The following is a 17226-nucleotide window of genomic DNA, read 5'->3' as shown; positions in this document are numbered from 1 at the left end:
ATTAAGTACTAACAAATGTTCAGTAAGCACTCAATTGTTAAGAGCTGACAAGCACATAATGGCTATCCATTTAGCAATCTGTTCTGAAACCTTGCACACACAGGCGGTGTCTGTCTCCTGCAGGCTCACTACCTTCCCTTTAAAACCTGGAATTCAAGTTAGGCCTTCTCCAATCTATCCACACCTTCCCACACTCTCCATAATTCCTCAGTCTGTGGTTAACAACCTACCTGAGCCTGGAAACTTGAACCTGCCTCTACCATCACTGGGTTCTCTCAGAAGCACCTCACCTCTCTTCACTGTCTTTACTCACAAAGATCTCTGGCCATGCCTTCCTCCCATATACACTTAGAGTCGTATGGGTATTTCACTGAATTTATTTATACACTGCCTACTTTTTTTTAAAGGACTTTGAAGGAGAATATGATAAAAATATGCAACTCTGAAAGAAGAAAATGTCCATTTTTATAAAAACAATGCCATCTTTTCAGGCTTTTAGAGTGAAGAAGCTGATAAACAAAACTGCAAATTATACATAATGGGAGCCTGTCTCTGCACTTAGGTATAGGAGCTGGAGAAAAGGGATCAGTATAAAGTACTATTTAAATTAAATATTCATTTCTAAAGCAGTAAACAAACGTCTATAGTCATTTGCCTGGCAAGATGCTAGAAGACTCTCCTAGTTTGTTATGTTTGTTCCTAGGTGGTCTGATTAAATCTCTATATTAACTTTTCTAAAATAAAAAATGTTTCAAAGGGCAAATGATGGTAGTCACCATGTGGCATACAAATGATAAAAGCAGTGTAGAGATCAAAGCAGGTGACAAGCACAGGAAGCCAGCCGTGGCGGGGCTCACAGCTCAAGTGGCACTCACGGGATTGGGTTTCCTTCCATACATCGGGTCCCGAAGCCAGGCTTTCCGGTGAGAGCGCTCAAGAGTTCCTGCGTGCTCACGTCCTCAGGAGCATCATTACTGTAGGTACATGAGAGGCAGCCAGCTCAGCAATGCATTAAAACCATGAATCGGGAGGAGGAAGGTGATTGTTTTTTAATTAAACACTTTATTAAGTACTTCCTGTGTGCCAAACTCTTGAAACAGAAATGAATAAAACACAGAACCCACCCACAAGGAACTCAGCCTCTGGCCATATATTTGTTATCAAGGTAACATACAGCACTCCAAAGCGGAGCTCGTGTAAGTAAGTTATATGTATAGAGATGTGCACACGTATGTGTACACACCCACCCACATATATACACACATGTACGTATATATTTTAACGTGAAGTACATGAATTCATTAAAGATCAGTATTTCAAAAGTACTTTCACAATTATCCATTAGGCATAGACCACAGGGATTTTCTAGGAAAGGGCAGGCTGATTTTATGGGCTGAATATTTGCACGGACAACTGGAAAACACAAACAACGATGAGTACAGGTTGCAAACACAAAACAAGCCCATGTGTTCCACAGCCCCGGGCAATACAAGGTCAGCAGCTTGGAAAGGAAAGAAGAAAGTAAACCTTCACTAAATAGGAAGGAAGCATGGGATTAGACAAAAAGAGACTGAGTCACATGTTATATTATATATATATATTTTTTTTTTTTTTTTTTCTTTAAAGCTTCCCTTTGACATCACTGACACGCTTCCCCAATCAAAAGATCTACAAACACTATGGGACTGAGGAAAACTCCTGTATAACGTGATGCAGAAATTCCTTTGTCCTTTTGTTTGAAGCGTTGGATTGTTACAGAGCAGCTGGCATTTTGGTCTAAAAAACAAACACTAGCTAGCTATTATCTATAAGCTAAAAGACTAAATAATAAATACACGAATTGCATCATGCAGAAAACAAGAACCTGGAGGTGCGATGCTCTGAGTGTATGGAAGCCATGTGTTCAACTACAGAATAAAGACATAGCTATGAAAATCCAAATATATTATAGCTCAATCATAGATTTTTTTGCAAGGGCAGATTACTTACATAAAACACGTATGTTCCTCACAACAGCGTATAAAGAGGAATGGAGTTTAAATGCGGTAACAGGACTGGCCTGTTAGTTCAGGTTTTGTTCACCGCTGTCCGTTGCATCTAACATGAGTTTGTGTGAGGGCTGTAGCCACAGCTGATAAATCCATGCCCCTGTGTAACTCTCGAGTCCCCCTCCCCTTGGCCCTCAGCACAGTAAACACCCTGGTCGGCCTGAGGTCTCCTCCCACCTTGGGCGCAGAAGGCAAACGCATACCTGACAAATGTGTACTGTTCGTTGTACATCCAGGGCTGAAGTTCCAGGCTGGGGTACTTGCCAAAGGGTGGCACGATCAAGCTGAACACCAGGGCGATGCAGACAAACACAGCCGGCAGGACAATCTATAACCAGGGGGTAGGAGGGAAGAGAAATCGCAGGAGAAGGACAAGGGTTAGAAAGAAGGCCACAGGGCAAGGCCCCGTGAGTCCAGCCAGCCTCTCCGACCAGCCATCACTCGAGTGTGCACAGGGCGCAGCTCCACCAAGGCATTCTTGGCAGGTTGGAAGCAATGGAGACTGAAATCTAAATCTCTTCCCTCCGGGGCATTTCTGGAAGCTGGCAACACAAGGCCAGAGGCTGTGGCCCCCTAACAGGGGCACCAAGCTGAGAACTTCACAGAGTAAACAGTGGTCACATGTCAGGGTGACTTAGAACACCAGGTCCCTCTCCTCTCTGAAAACCTGAGAAAGACCACACTGGCCATGAGCTCAGCTCAGACAAAAGCTGAGAGCTGAAGCCTGGACCAGAAGCCAGAAGACCTGTAGTTTTGTTCTTTCTCTACTATAAGCGTATCCATGTAAAGTCACATCCCCTATGGTCTCAGTCTTCTCATTTGTAATCTGCAGACAGACTAGGTGACCCATTCAGATCCCATACTTTGATAAAACCACTCTACAGCACTGTCTCCATGGAAAGGGAATAGCAGCTATTTCTTCCCCTGATGGCCTCAAAAAGCACGATTAATCGAAATCCTTACTAAACCACCTTAAACTTTACACCTGTACCTTCTCTGAAAACAATGACTTGTACATACTTTATAAGCAAACTCTAAGCTCCTTCCATTTATTCCTGAGAAATTTATCCGTTAAAAAAAAAAAGATCCAAATGATGCCCCTGGTTCTAATGTTCTCGCGTTTCAATGCAGAAAAGTAATCACTAGGTGATTAATTCCATGGGAAAAAACTGTATGAGCATTATCTCATTTAATTAGCATTACAACCCTAAGTAGTAATATCGTTATCACCAATCAACAAACAAGGTAACTGGGGCTCAGGGAGACTAAGTAACTTGCCCAAGGCCAAAGAGACAATAAGTAGCAGAACCAGAATTCAAACCTAAGCCTATGCACTCCAAACTCATATTCTGTGCGTTACTTACATAGTCTGTAGAGAAGAATCTCTGCAACTTCTTTATACTTCTTGATTTTATAGACTAGAATAATTTCATCCCTCCTAACCCAGCAAGTTAGCGTGCAAACACTGACATGCAGGCAAGAGTGTAATGAGTCTTCTCTGCTTTTTTTTTTTTTTTTTGTCTGACCTCTGGTTATCTTTTCTATCAGTTTTCAGATAAACATCAACTTAGAGAAAAATAAAGTTTCCAATAAGTTCATATGTTGAGTGCATCTGGGCATATCATCTCTGAAGTTATGAAAGTTTAATTTGCCCAGCCAGTTTTTCCAACCTTTGTCCTTGTTATACTCTCCTTTACGATAAAACTAACACACGGTAATTACTAACGTGAGGTTCATTCTAATCACTTACTCATTTTAATCTTCATAACAATTATATCATAGATACTATTATTATCCCCATTTTACAGATAAGGACACTGAGGCTCAGAAAAGTAACCTGCAACAGATACATGAGTGCAAGAAGCAGAACTGGGATTGAAATACAGATCATCTGGCTCCAGTGTCCATCTTATAACAATGATGCTACCCTGTCTTCACTGGTCAGGGAGCCTGCAGCCCATCAAGGAAGGCTGAGTCCTTGGCCTGGAACAGCACTTCTCACCTGAGCAAAGAATCCCTTCCGACTCCGTTTGGCAATCAGCAGCCTCTTCCACAAAAGGGCCCCAAACTGCTGCTGTGTGAGTTTCCAGCCCTTCACCTGGTAGGAGCCTTTGCCGTCCATCCCGCTGAGCAGGTCTGTTTCTCTGGATTCTGCAGAAAGCCAACACTGAAGGTCACCTATTATATCAGGCATTTTTGACATCCCCACGCTCCTCCCTCCAGCATCTTCAGCAACCACCTTGGAGGCTTGCGTTTGAAGGTAAAAGTAAAGGAGTAAAGGGCCTTGGTGACAAATTCACATCCAAGGAAGAGGGATGACCCCAAACGTATGACAGCAGCAGTCCCTGCCTTTGGGTTCTTATCTGATGAGCACAGAAAAATGAAGGTGCTTTGAGACAGCTGAAGAGAGATGTTCACACATAATGGTGCTATGTCAAGCCATTCAGATGAATCAAGTCATCCTCAATTTCTTACAGAATATTCTACAAAACAGGCCATGTAAGTAGGCTGACATACTTGAGAACACACAATAGCAATCTGTCTCCCATTTATTATATTTTTGGTAAAAGGTGGACACATTCCAGTGATCTAAGCACTAACGATGTATGAAGTTAGGGAGAACATGAGAGTCACACACTCACGTGGCACAGGCATGGGAGAGTCAGGAAGGTTTCTGTTCCAAAAAATTTTTATAGAAATCCTTGTCTTAAACAAACCATTTCTAACTGCGGTGGCTTGACATCTTACCAATAGTTGCTTCATTTCCTGCCTCCCGCTTCTCCATCCCAGTCAAATACGCAGGGACACACTCATCCAAAACAGCTAAGTCTAAGGGTCCAATTAACTCTAAAAGCAAATGCACCTCGCTCTTTCAAAATCTTCCGTCCTTTCAGAGAACATTTATTCAACAATTAAACACCTAATGTACGCGAGAAAAGGTAAGAAATGGATTCAGAGGATTGAGGGGCCATCTTTTTTTTTTTTTTTTTTTTTTGAGGGGCCATCTTTTGATGTGTGTGTATCTTGAGAGAGCGATCTCAGTGCAGTGAAGGAAGTGGTGAGGACAGGCTCTTTCAGGTTTGACTGTATACACAACCCTGAAAAGGGGAAAGTGGCTTTTCTCATTCTCTCTCTTCCCTTTGGACCCTGTAGGCATCTGTCATCCTGGTTCAAGGACCTCGAAAGATAACACCGGAGAAGAACATAAGAGAGAAATTCACTTTCTAGCAACAGAATGAAGATCTTGCCCAAACGGACCTGGATCTATGTCGGAATCATTTGGATCAACAGCATCATCTTCAGTAAATGGGCGAAGACAGCTCTGCTTGTCCCCGAAGACCCGTCTGTTTCGTCTTGCCGGTAGGGTGCCATCTGAAGGCAAAAGGAAGGAACCCCATGTTTCACTTTATTTGTAGCAAAACAAACTCTGAATCTGTAACAAATCTATCCACTAAAAGTAAGAATGTCATAAAACAATTTGAAGGGAAAGGCACAAGCCTGGTGAGCTAAGACAGCCTACAGGGGGCACAGCCCAGAGAATGTGCAGCCCCCCTGGAGGGTTACCTGAGGTCTCAGCATCCACCCCACTCTCTTCAGCCACTTTGAGAAATATCTGAAAAATAAGAGTGAGAGTGTCATAAGCACCACATTGTGAGAGCAACTGCCATGATTATTACATGACTGAACGGTACGCTAGCCCCTAAAGACAAAACGTAGAAGACTCATTTATTGATAACACTTTGTCAGAGTCACTTGGGAGAGAAGCCGTTTTTACCAGAGAACATTTCCCCAATGGTGAGAGCTATCAATCCAGACAATCATTTTCAAATTAAAGCTGTGACATGAGGACACTGCGGAAGGAGGAATTTGTTCTGAACCTACAGGGAATGAGCCAAGCGGCTTCTTCCAAGTCTATGGCCCCAAATCTTTGAGTAGGCTAGCACACCGTGATAGGTTATCCGAGACAGGATATCAAGAGAGGAGGGGTTCCCATCACTAGAAATGTTATGGCAGGGATTCCAACATCAGAAAACAATCTGAACTAGACCAATGATTCCCAAACTCTGATCTGCCCAGACGCTGCCCAGGAAGCATGCAATAAAAGCACAGACATTAAGGCCTTACCTCCAGAAATTCTGATTCAAAGACCCTGGAGCTGAGCCTTGGAATTTTTATTGTCAATAATATTCTCATATGATTCTGCTGCACAGTCAAACCTGGAGACTACTGGGCCAGACAATTTTATACCCCTTCCAGCCCTTGAGGTCTCTCTAAAGAGAGGCACTGCTTACACAGTAATAGAGTATGAGCTTTGAAGCCCAAAACCCCTGATTCTGAATCCTTGCTTGGTTTCCCTGAATGTCAACTTTCTCATCTTGTTATGAGGATTAAATGAAGTTACAATGATTGAAAAAAGCAAAACACACCAAGGTTAGCACATGGCACAAGTAGATTTTCCATAAATGTTGGCCATTTCCGATGCATGGTCATGACACAGTCATACCAGGGAGCAATCCTAATACTTCTTTCCTGTATCTCCCACTACAACCTTAAAGGGTTAACTGGAACCAACACAACCCAGATGCCAACGACCTAAGCACTCAATGCCTAGGTCCATGGTGATCCTATTCCCAGTGGGCACGCAGGCTGCCTGTCTGACGCCGGGATCGCTGGCCCTGCTCTATTCTGACAGCCAGCCACCGAACTTACTTCTTCCAGGGTAGTCTCTGAGATTCCATAACTGGAGATGCCCAGGTCTGAGAGCCGGTCATCAATCTCATGGAAGAGTTCCACAAAGGCTCCCTCTTTGGCGGCTTCATAGGGCAGCACGTAGGTCAGCTCATGCCCAATGTCTTCCACCAGCCGGGCCTCGGCCACGTGCTTCCTGATGAGGTTGGAGATCGCGGAGACATCTGTAGGGACCAAAGAACAGACGCGGCTCAGCCAACTCCGAGGCCCCCCATTAGGGGCCGGCCGCTCTCCACCTTCTCCCTTGCTTACTCCTTAGGAGCCCGCTTGCCCACACAGCACACATGGTCCAGACACTGAAGTCATTCCACGTGTTCATCTCTGACCTGAGAGTTCCTGGGGGCGGGGGCTGGGTCTTATTCACCTTTGTATCACCAAAGCCGGGCACAGTGTAGGTCCTCAGTGCATGGTGGGTGGCTGGCTGGCTGGCCGGCCTTCTGAGGTGGAAAGCCTGGTGGCTATTGCCTAAGTGCTAGGATTCTTCAATGGAAAGCTTGACTAAAGGAACTGTAAAAGAGTCTTCACCTTTCTCTAACCTTTTAAAGGAGGCTCCTTCTATGTCCCTCAATAGAGGGTTAATCAAACAGGGCACGGAAGGAGAGCCAGAGCCTTCCTGGGAACAGCCAGCTGTTAGGATGGGGAAGACATGGCCAGGGTAAAGGCTTCTGTTCCATATGTGTTATTGGTGACACTGGCCTCCTATACACACCTCCTGAGGGAAATCCAGTGGGCTGCTCCTCTCCTGGGCACTCACCCTCCCTAGGCACTGAACCTCAATCCCTCCACTATCAGCTTGGCTACTCAGCTCCACATCCCTGGTCTCCAGTGTCCAGTGTGCAGCCAGACCCACTCCCCTAAGGGATCCCCCCAGCCCCAATCATCTCAGCGCTCTGGGACACTGCCCTGCCAGCTCCCAGACCAAGCCCCAGGCTCCCCGGCAAGCGTCAGGCCGATCCGCCACCAAGCTGCACCCTCTCCCGCAGCCGCCCAGCCCCAGCCCAGCAGCAAACCTTGAGTCAGCGCCACCAGCCTCTGCACCTCTCCTCCTCTGCCTCCACTCTGCCCAGCTGGGGGAAGCTCAGGCACCACCTGAATAAGAAACCCCAGAGTCCTTACCGATGGTCAGCGTGTCACTTTCATGGTCACTGCCCAGGCCAGCATCAGAACTGCTCTGAGAAACACTGTCCTCCTGATGGCAAAGAAGGAGGTAAGAATGGGTCAGGGACCGAGCAAGGTGCAGCCCCACCACCTTCACCTGGGGGCTTCCGAGAAGCTCTATCGTGTGAGAACCAGAGCAAAGGGCTTCTCCAGGGAGGCATGCAACTGGGCTGCCTTGGCTTCTGAGGCCACCGTCTGATCTGACACATGGGCTGTGTGCACGGGAAGCAGAGCTCTCCAAAGAACTGTGGCCTGCCAGTGAGTGCCGTAACCAGGCCCTCAACGACCGTCTTGGGCGTGGGATTTACCTGCCTGGTTATCTAGCTCAGTGCTTCTCAAGCTTTAATTTGTGTTTCCTCACCAGAGGACCTTGTTAAAATGCAGATTCTAATTTAGTAAGTCTGAGTTGGGCCCAAGTTTCCGCATTTCTAATGAGCTCCCAAGTGATCCTGACGCTGCTTGTCTCAGACTGCACTTTGACTCACAAGACATTAGTTAAAAGATAAATAAGTGGACAGGAGGTCAAGGTTGGGACGTAAGTGTTTTGGGTGCCAGTGTTTGCACACACAAATAAATCTCAGGCATGTACTGCAGTACAGGGGAAAATGTACCTGGTTATTGGGCTCTGGTCCCACCTCTGTTATTCACTTGCTGGGTGACCTTGAATAAACTAAATCCCTACAAGCCTCACTTCTCGCATCTGGGATAATAATTGCAATACCTTCTTCCCAGGGTTGCTCTGTACTTTGAGATGATAGATTAAAAAAAAAAAAAAGTTTGCAAATGATAACAATGCTGCAACTATTATCATGATTTTCCTTTATGGCCAGAGTCTGCCAGACTGAGTGTCTGGCATGAAATCGGTGCTCAATATATATTTGCCGTTTTGTAGTTTAAAAGTTAAGGTCAATGAGATTTAAAGGAAATGAGCAGGCACAGCAGGGCATTCTTCAGCTAAGGCTCGTAACTCTTGGTAAGTCTTTCTTCTTCAACAAAATTAAGTCCTCTAAGGGCCTTCTCCATCACTCATTGTGTCTCCATAGGAAAAAGGAAATGGGATTCAACAGAGCTAGCATGATGGGAACAGAAGTCTCCAGAGATTTCCATGTAGGAGGTACGACGTGACTCCAAAGGGACACAGAGCAGGGAGATGGTGGCGTCAAGGTGGCAGAATGGGGCAGATGTGGACTAGCCACTCACAGCCAATGAGTCCCGACTCCCCGGACCCGGCACCAGCCCAGCACTGAGGCTGCAACTCACCTTTTTCAGGTACGACACAGTGCTACTGCTATTTCTACACGAGCTGAGGGAGGACTCCACATCCTTCTTGACCAGGGTCAGGTAGTAACCTGTCCCCAGCTGGTTCTTCAGGAACAGGGAGGAGCCCACGCAGCACAGCTTCCCATGGGAAATGATGGCAATCCTGTCCCCCAGGATGTCCGCTTCATCCATGTGGTGTGTGGAGAGGATAATGGTGCGGCCTGCCGGGAACAAACACAGGGACGAGGCACAGGTGAGGCCTGCTGTCCTCACTCATCGCAGTGGCCAGAACTACAGAAATACGAGCAGGGGAAAGCCTGGGAGAAAGACCCCGAGGCCTGTGTGCTCATGACCCCCAGGATGGCAGTGCTGTGAGGACGGCTGCTGCACCCTCACAGAATGAAGGACGGGAATGTTTATTTGGGAACTTGCTACATGCCAGCAGTGTGCTACGTGGTCTAGGTGCATTCTCATTTAACTTAATCCTCTGTAAGGTGGGCACTCCCACCATTATAGATAAAGAAGCTTAGGCAAGTTAAATGACTTTTCCAAGGTCTCGGGCCAGCTTGAGCTGATTCCAGAGCTGTGCCCCTCATACTGTACCACCTTGTGTACCTTCTACCCCTCTAAGCTGACTGCACCTCTCCCATCCATTCATCCACTCTGTCAGCACACAAGTTTAGTGCCCCACGTGGGGACAGAGATGAAGGACAACACAGCCTTGGCTCTTGGGAATCTTAGTCTATAGGAGACCATAATTATACTGTACATGTGAAAGTTCTAGGCTGGAGGGAGCCCTGGGGGCCCACAGAGGATGCCCTTTATCCCCATTTCTCTTCTCCTTGCAGGCCCCTAGGGAATGAAGTGTAAACTTGAAGGGTCTTGGATACCAGGCCTCCCACTTGCACACCAGGGCGGAGCTCAGAGCTCAGCTCCACATTTTCCTTGAAAGCAATTCTGTTGCTCTAGCAGGAACAGCCACGAGATACTCTTCCAGAGGCCGGCCCTCCCTCCCTCCCCCTCCCAGCCCAGAAGGCAGAGTAAATACACATCAGTTACCGTGTCGATATTTCAGCAGCAGCTCCCATATTCCCCTGCGGGAGTAAGGGTCCACGCCGGCTGTGGGCTCATCCAGAATGACAACCTTGGATCCCCCAACAAAGGCCAAGGCCACAGACAGCTTTCTCTGCATTCCACCTATGGGACAGAGGAGACAGGATCCAGGGCCAGCCCCAGTGAGTGACAGCAGAGGTGGCGAAAGAGGGATGGAGGTGCCCACCTGGGGACAAGCCCGGAACACGTTTCTGACCCACCCTCCCACTCCCCGGGGAAGCCGGGGACACGGCAGCTGTATTTCCTGCGTGTGTGTAGTCGGGGGCGGGGGGGTGCGCTGGATGAGGAAGGCAGCTCTGGGCCTCACCTGACAGTTGACTTGTTTTGCTTTTCAGTTTGCTTGGCGGCAAACCAACATCCAGGGCCATCTGCTCCATCTCTGCTTTTACGTGCTTCTCCGAGAGCCCTTTCAGGCGGGCGTAAAACCAGATGTGCTCTTCAACAGTCAGCCTGGGGACAGAGGGGTAGGTCGGCTCCGGGCCCCCAGGACGCACAGAACACAGTGCCTCCTCCCCCAGAACACGACAGGCACATTTTTCTTTCCCCACTTTTTTTTTTTAACTTTATCAATTTCTGAAAAATAATCTCCAGGAAGGATTCAAGGTAGAACAGCAGTGAGCAGTCACATGAGCTACGTGAGAAGCCAAAGCAGCAGGGTGACAGGTCACGTCCACCCGATTCCCCGCTGGCCTGGCCCCCGCGCGTCAGGCAGTGGCAGGTCCTCAAAGGGCCCTCCCCAAGGCCCCACCAACCAACGAGCTGCCTCGGCCTTAGCCTGGAGCAGCCCTCCTGAACCTCGAAGGACTTCAGCCCTGAGAGAAGGGGGGGCCCTGTGGAGGACACAAGCCCGGGCTGCTCACTGTAGATGTGAGGAAACCGGGGCTCAGAAGGGGGAATGCCCTCGCCCAAGGTCACAGAGCTCAGGTCTCTCTCTGCTCACCATGGCGGCTCCCTGCTTGGTGATGGGCAGGCTGAACAGGGGCAAAAGTTCTGAGCAGGAAACACGGGACCCACGTATCAAGGGCCCTGAGCTACTGCCAGGTGAGAGCGGTGGTGGTCTCAGGGAGGGTGTGCGGGGAGAGAGGATGTCCTTACTCCAGAAGGACAGGAACGGAGAGCACCATTTCCCAGGCCTACATCCACCAGCTGGACTGATATAACATTCCCCATCCCACAATTCTGTTACTTTCCAACATCAAAGGACGACCTGCCCTCAACACATCCAGGAAGGTGAGGTCTGCTACCCCCAAAGGTGGTAAAATGCTTACCCGTGACTCACGACACACCTCCAAAGAGGCTGTGCTGGTACTCACATGTCAAACAGCACGTTATGCTGGGGACAGACCCCCAGGTTCTGCCGGATGGTGCTCATCTCGGAGCGAATGTCTTTCCCCAGGATGTAGGCAGTGCCCGAGGTGGGGGGGAACAACCCGGTCAGGATTGACCTAAGGACAAAAACGTTAAAAGTACAGGAGTCAGCACTGGCCCTCCTGCCCTGAAGCTCCACTCCAGGCGGCAGCGTCCGGGCAGACGGCAGAGGCAGCAACCCTCCAGCCCCGTTCCTTCCTAATGGACTCCAACAGACCCCGACACAGCGAAGGAGTCTCTGCTTCAGTGAACAGCTATGAGTGGGCCTATGTGTTAGAAACGGCAGTTTCAGCACAAGCATTTTTTAAATGAAGATTCCAATTTACAATGGGAAGTACACTTTAAAGCATATATTCTTTTTATGCTTAAAATCATGTCCAAGTAAAAGGGACAAAGCAGAACAAATGATTCAAAGATAAAAGTAATTTTTGTGTTTGGCAGTTAGGATTTTTGCGCACCTTTTAAAGAGTTTCTGCAATGTTCATAATATATTGATTTTGCGTGCTAAAAATATATAAAAGAAAAACAGGAGGAAGAGATTACCTCTTCCCCCACCAAAATGCCCTCTGCAATGGCTGATGGACTACATTGAAAGCCACTGAGGTAACGCTGGTGTGTTTATCGCCTGTGCTCCCTTCTGAAGCTGTCCATTATAAGGTCCTTATAGGTCCCAGAGAAGGCAATCATACAGCCAGCCAGCTGCCCAGCTGTTTCTCACATCTGCTTAGAGACAGAGTTCCTGGAAATTACTTCCTCCCACCAGTACAGCCAATCTCTCTTTCCACATTCTTGCCTCACAGTTCTGACCAAACCAACTCCAAAGGAGACCTTTTCTCAGACTTGTCACAGTCTCAGGTTCCAAAAATACTGCAGAATTCTGAGAACCGAAGGGGAAAGGTCATCTAAAGGCCTCTAGTCTATTTTAACCTGAAGAAATAATATCTAGAGAAAAACCAGCATTTGGAAAGCACTCTTGTGATTAGATAACATTTTTACATTCATCAATTCCTCATATGCTCTGCCCTTGGCCCGGTAACCAAGGCAATGTTCTTAGGTATGAATTTCTAACTGTAGGACAGAACCTTCCTGTGGCTGACTCTGAGAAAGCCACACCCTCTTCTTACATGGTGGTGGTCTTCCCAGCTCCATTGTGGCCCAGGAAGGAGGTGATCTGGCCCTCATAGAAATTCAAGGCCAGGCCGTCAACTGCCACCTTCATGCCATCTCGGTAAACCTTCATCAGGTTCTGAATGGACACGCCCAGCTTCAGGTGGGTGGGTTCCTCCTCCATGCAGACTGTGAGAAGACACAGGATGGAAATGAGCCCACAGAAGACACTGATGAGTGGAGTGTCAAGACGCAGGGGGCTGTGCTTGCACTTTTACAAGTGTCCTCTCTCCACGGCTAGTTCTGGTTTCTCAGGCAGACGGGCAACAAACAGTTATCTAGGGCCTATCTGGGCACTAGTGTTGGTGATGGGAATACAGTGATAAAGGTGCAGAGAGGAGGCTGGGGAAGAAGAGAAGGAAGAGCAGGTGAAGCAGCTGGCACAGCGGGCAATGGCGGGTGGTAAGGAAACTCGTGAGCCATGCTAAGGAACATCGTACTTCACCACTGGCGACTGGGGGAAGGGCACGGAAGAGATCAGCAGGGGAGCGACTTATGAACGACTTAGGAAGCTATACCGAACACAAAGAGCTCCCCTCCAAGAACCTGAGCAAAAAAGCCCAGAAGGCAGCGCCTTTGCTGAACTGTGGGCATCACTACCTACAGTCAGAAGCCAGGAGGGGATGTGCACTCTGGGTAATGCAGGCTGAGAACATTACGAAGCACAGAACGAGCTCTGTGGCAGCCACCTGGCGTCAGCCTGCACAGGCGCATGCGTCTGTCATCAGGACAAGGCAGGCAGAGAGGTTATGGCTCCATAACCACGGCTGTCTTTACCTCTTCTTTCTAGCTGTCAGGATAGTATGAAAAGTATGTTATATGTGTTTGGGGGGATGGGGTGGGCGGAGGTGAAGGCAGAGATCAAGAGCCACTTTATTTAGAAGCCAAGAGAACAAAGGAAATGTCCCTTAGAAGCCCAGATAGTGACTCCCCGATAAGTCAACAGCACTGGACACAAATGCATGGGAGGATGTGGAAAGGGTCACTTCAGGGGATTTCTCCACCCCTAAGGTGGTTTTAGGCTCTTCAGGCCGAGAGCCACCCCTTGCCCCCCACAGCCAGTAGGGGCAGCTGCACTGCAGTTAAGGGGAGGGCGGGTCAGCAGAACTTACTTTCTGATGTTCCCTTCTGGCTGAAACCAGGCTGGCTCTTCTCATTGCCTTCCTCGCCAAACCAGTAGGACTTAGTACAAGGGAAATACCAGGGCCTGGGGATTCCATATTGGCCTGAAAGCAAAGCACAGGTGTGAGCAAAGCTCAGCAACGCCCCGGCATCCCCGAGGTGTCCCAGCCAGACACAGCCTCCTTGACTCTCTCCTTGACACAGCCTTTGGAGACAGGACAAAATGGACTGGAGGTGGGGGAGGAGAGGCAATAACATTTACTGAGATCTCCTGTGTATGACAAACATCTTGCAGAATCTTTCCAGCAACCCCACGAGGCAGGTATCATCCCCACTTTAGAGATGAGGAAACTGAGGGTTAAGTAGCCTACTCAAGGTCACTCAGCCAGTAAAGTGGAGGACTCAGAATTTGAATCCAGATCTGTATGATACAAAGTTGCATATCCAACGTGGGAAGTTCAGGTAGGGTACGTAAAAAACATTTCACATACACTCCCTTAGAGAAAAATCAGTAGGTGAAACCAGAAAGAGTTAAACCTCACTCTCTCAGAATTTGATCTTCTATGAAAATGTATCCAAGGCAGGTCTTGGTCAAGGAGATTTATTAAGGGAAGTATAAAAATGAATTTTTATGAATACTAATTCGATTAAAGCACAGGCAAGGGCTGAGAGCCAATGTATCTTATTATTCACAAGCTGTACTCAGGAAACAGAACATTCGCTGGTGGTAATTCAGGGGATACAGAATTAGAGACCTGGGTCAGCATTGGGAGGATTCTCCTGGGCTAGCCGACCCAGTGTGACCCACCTGGGTTCACCTCCAAGCACCTGCTCTTACCAACTTTGTGGCCACAGGCAAGTTATTTAACTTCTTCGGGTCATAGTTCTCTCATTTGCAAAAACTGGCTAGAACAGTAACTCCCTCAGAGTAGTCTTATGAGGATTAAATGAACCAAAGTATGTAAAACACTTTGCACAGTGCCTGGCACACAGTGCTCAAGAAACAAGAGCTGTGTCAGTACTAAGAGCTGTACTTTTAGCATCAGCTGCTTCTCCTTGGAGACTATTTGTTTGCCATAGGTCCAAAGCCCTAACCACTTTCCAAGGAGACCCAGGCCCTGCAGAAATGCCAGCACAAAGGAAGGAAAGCCCTACAGCTAGAAATTTCATTTCCCTGGCTGATGTCTAAAGCAGTGTGGAAGCTCAGTGTACCTGGAAACACAGCCTCGGTGTACCACGTCATCACCCCGTAGAGGAAGGCGTCAAACAGCATCATGGAGACCGAGGTGGTGAGGTTGAAGCCATCTTCCTCCATGGGGCTCTCAAAAAGGTTGTCCCATTGCACCCCAATGCCCTGCTCCTCAAAAAGGGCAAAGTACTCACAGCCAAACCCAAAAGCCACAGGAGACAGCAGGCTCTGTGAGAAAGATGCAGAAGTCACTCATCCATCTCCTTGTTTCTCATTCTCCTATCACTGCTAATGCAAATGTCACCTGGAGAAAGGTGAATTTGCCAAATGGATCAATTGCAAGATATGGAAATATTTATCTACAGAGTCCCTTTAGGGGAGTGGGCTCCCTGGCAGCGTATAAAGTGATTCTATTTATAAGCACTCATTATGCTCACACATTTCAGAAATGCATGTACGATGGAATGTAAAACTTTTAGAATTCTATGCTTCCGAAGGTGCCTCAAGGGCTCAGCAATCCTGTCCCTTACACACACACACGGTCCTCTCAAGCTCCCTGCTCGGCCAGTGATGGCTCAGTGTCATAGGAGCCTGTCTGGGGCTGCTGATGTCTAACGGGTCCAGACAGAGGCATCTGGAGCGTCCTGCAAAAAACTCAGGACAACTCAGTCATATAAGGACTTGCACCCCCTCGGAGGCCTCTCCTCCTCTGTACAAGGGAGGGGAGTGAAGTCCAGGATTTGCAGGGAGATGGAGTACCTGCTCCTCAGTCTTGAAGTTCAGAAAATATTACTCAAGTGAAACCCCATACTGGACACAAGGGAGACAAGAGTCCAGAAGGAGCCATTTCTGATCTCAAGAGCTTTCAGTTCTATCTGTGGCTGTGACTTTGTGGCGAGCTTAACACGGCCAACAGAGCTGGGAGACAAAAGGTAGAGCTGGCCTCTATTGTCTAAAGGCATTCCCCAGTGCCATTTACCGCATGCAGTGCAGTCTGGCTCCCTACAAAATGCCATTGGATTCAATTCAACCAGTGTTCACTCAGAGGACTAAAAATAAGCAATTGAATAGACACAGTCCCTGCCTTCAAGGAGCATAGAATCTAGAACTGAGGTTCAAGTCCCGTTGGAAAGAGAATCTCTTATCTTCTGTTCTCAGCTTGGACTATAAAGCAGAAGTGAAATACCAGGTGCGGCTGTGACTGCAGCTACTGCAGAAGGGCCAGAGTTACTCACCGCAAAGATCTTGAGTGTGAAGCCCACGTAGTCTTGCCATGCCACGCACAGGACGTAGGGCAGGTACAGCATGAAGTAAATGATGCCTCCACAGGCTGCCGCCAGGTTGGCTCTGGAGAAGAGCGTGCTGATCAGAAAGCACTGCAGGATGGTCACCACGGCGAACACGGACAGAAAGACAAACACCACACTGGGGTCGCTGTAGGGCAGCAGGTTTCCTAACTGGGAAGGAAGAGACCCAATAAGACTGTCAATAAGCAATGATCTATGGGAAGCAGCCAGGGCTTATTCCTGCTCATCTTAAAGACAATACAGAGGAACAGTGCTGTTCATTTTTCTGACGAGTGAACTGAAATCTACTGAAGGGAAATGACTAGCCCAAGACCACACATCAAAGTCATGGTAGAGCCAGAAACAAAACAAAGTCCAGGCTTGATATTCACCAAGGTTCATCTCAACAGACAATTTTGTTCTTTGCTTTTCCAAGAAATAGTATCACTTGGATTCTCCTTCTTCTATAAGGACTATGACTCTTGGCACCAAGAAAGAATTGTGGGAGACAACATCCCACGTGGCTTCTCCCTCTGAAAGCCAAGGAAAAGGGTCAGGCCATGTTAACATCCCCCATGAGAACCTGCTATGGATTCTGGATCCCCGCAATTATCCAAACTCTGTGGACTCTTCAAGTGTCTCTCTAGCAGTTGGTTCTATTTCAGCAGGACCCACCAGCGCTCAGCTGTCACAGAGTGGCTCTCACCCACCAGCCACAGGACCTCCACCCCAGCCACATAGCTCAGCCCTGCCAGTCAGACATCAG

At 48.0% G+C, this 17226-nt stretch overlaps 1 protein-coding gene across 9 annotated transcripts in view; it reads right to left on the bottom strand.

Moving 5' to 3' along the window:
- The window catches only part of ABCA1 (ATP binding cassette subfamily A member 1), a 181719-nt gene that overhangs the window by 26473 nt on the left and 138020 nt on the right, over positions 1-17226 (bottom strand). For all 9 annotated transcript variants that reach the window (XM_067743775.1, XM_067743772.1, XM_067743771.1 and 6 more), the window contains 15 exons: positions 16410-16631; positions 15198-15402; positions 13976-14089; positions 12821-12992; positions 11642-11773; positions 10636-10778; positions 10275-10412; positions 9216-9436; positions 7914-7986; positions 6759-6961; positions 5613-5661; positions 5307-5420; positions 4051-4199; positions 2252-2376; positions 876-974 (listed from right to left, as the gene is read on the bottom strand). In XM_067743775.1, coding sequence (XP_067599876.1) covers positions 876-974; positions 2252-2376; positions 4051-4199; positions 5307-5420; positions 5613-5661; positions 6759-6961; positions 7914-7986; positions 9216-9436; positions 10275-10412; positions 10636-10778; positions 11642-11773; positions 12821-12992; positions 13976-14089; positions 15198-15402; positions 16410-16631 — 2159 coding nt within the window. The remainder of the gene's footprint in view (positions 1-875; positions 975-2251; positions 2377-4050; positions 4200-5306; positions 5421-5612; positions 5662-6758; positions 6962-7913; positions 7987-9215; positions 9437-10274; positions 10413-10635; positions 10779-11641; positions 11774-12820; positions 12993-13975; positions 14090-15197; positions 15403-16409; positions 16632-17226) is intronic.

This window comes from Pseudorca crassidens, chromosome 7 (assembly GCF_039906515.1).
Source record: "Pseudorca crassidens isolate mPseCra1 chromosome 7, mPseCra1.hap1, whole genome shotgun sequence".
Taxonomy (NCBI): domain Eukaryota; kingdom Metazoa; phylum Chordata; class Mammalia; order Artiodactyla; family Delphinidae; genus Pseudorca; species Pseudorca crassidens.
This window is presented reverse-complemented; position numbering and strand designations above follow the sequence as displayed.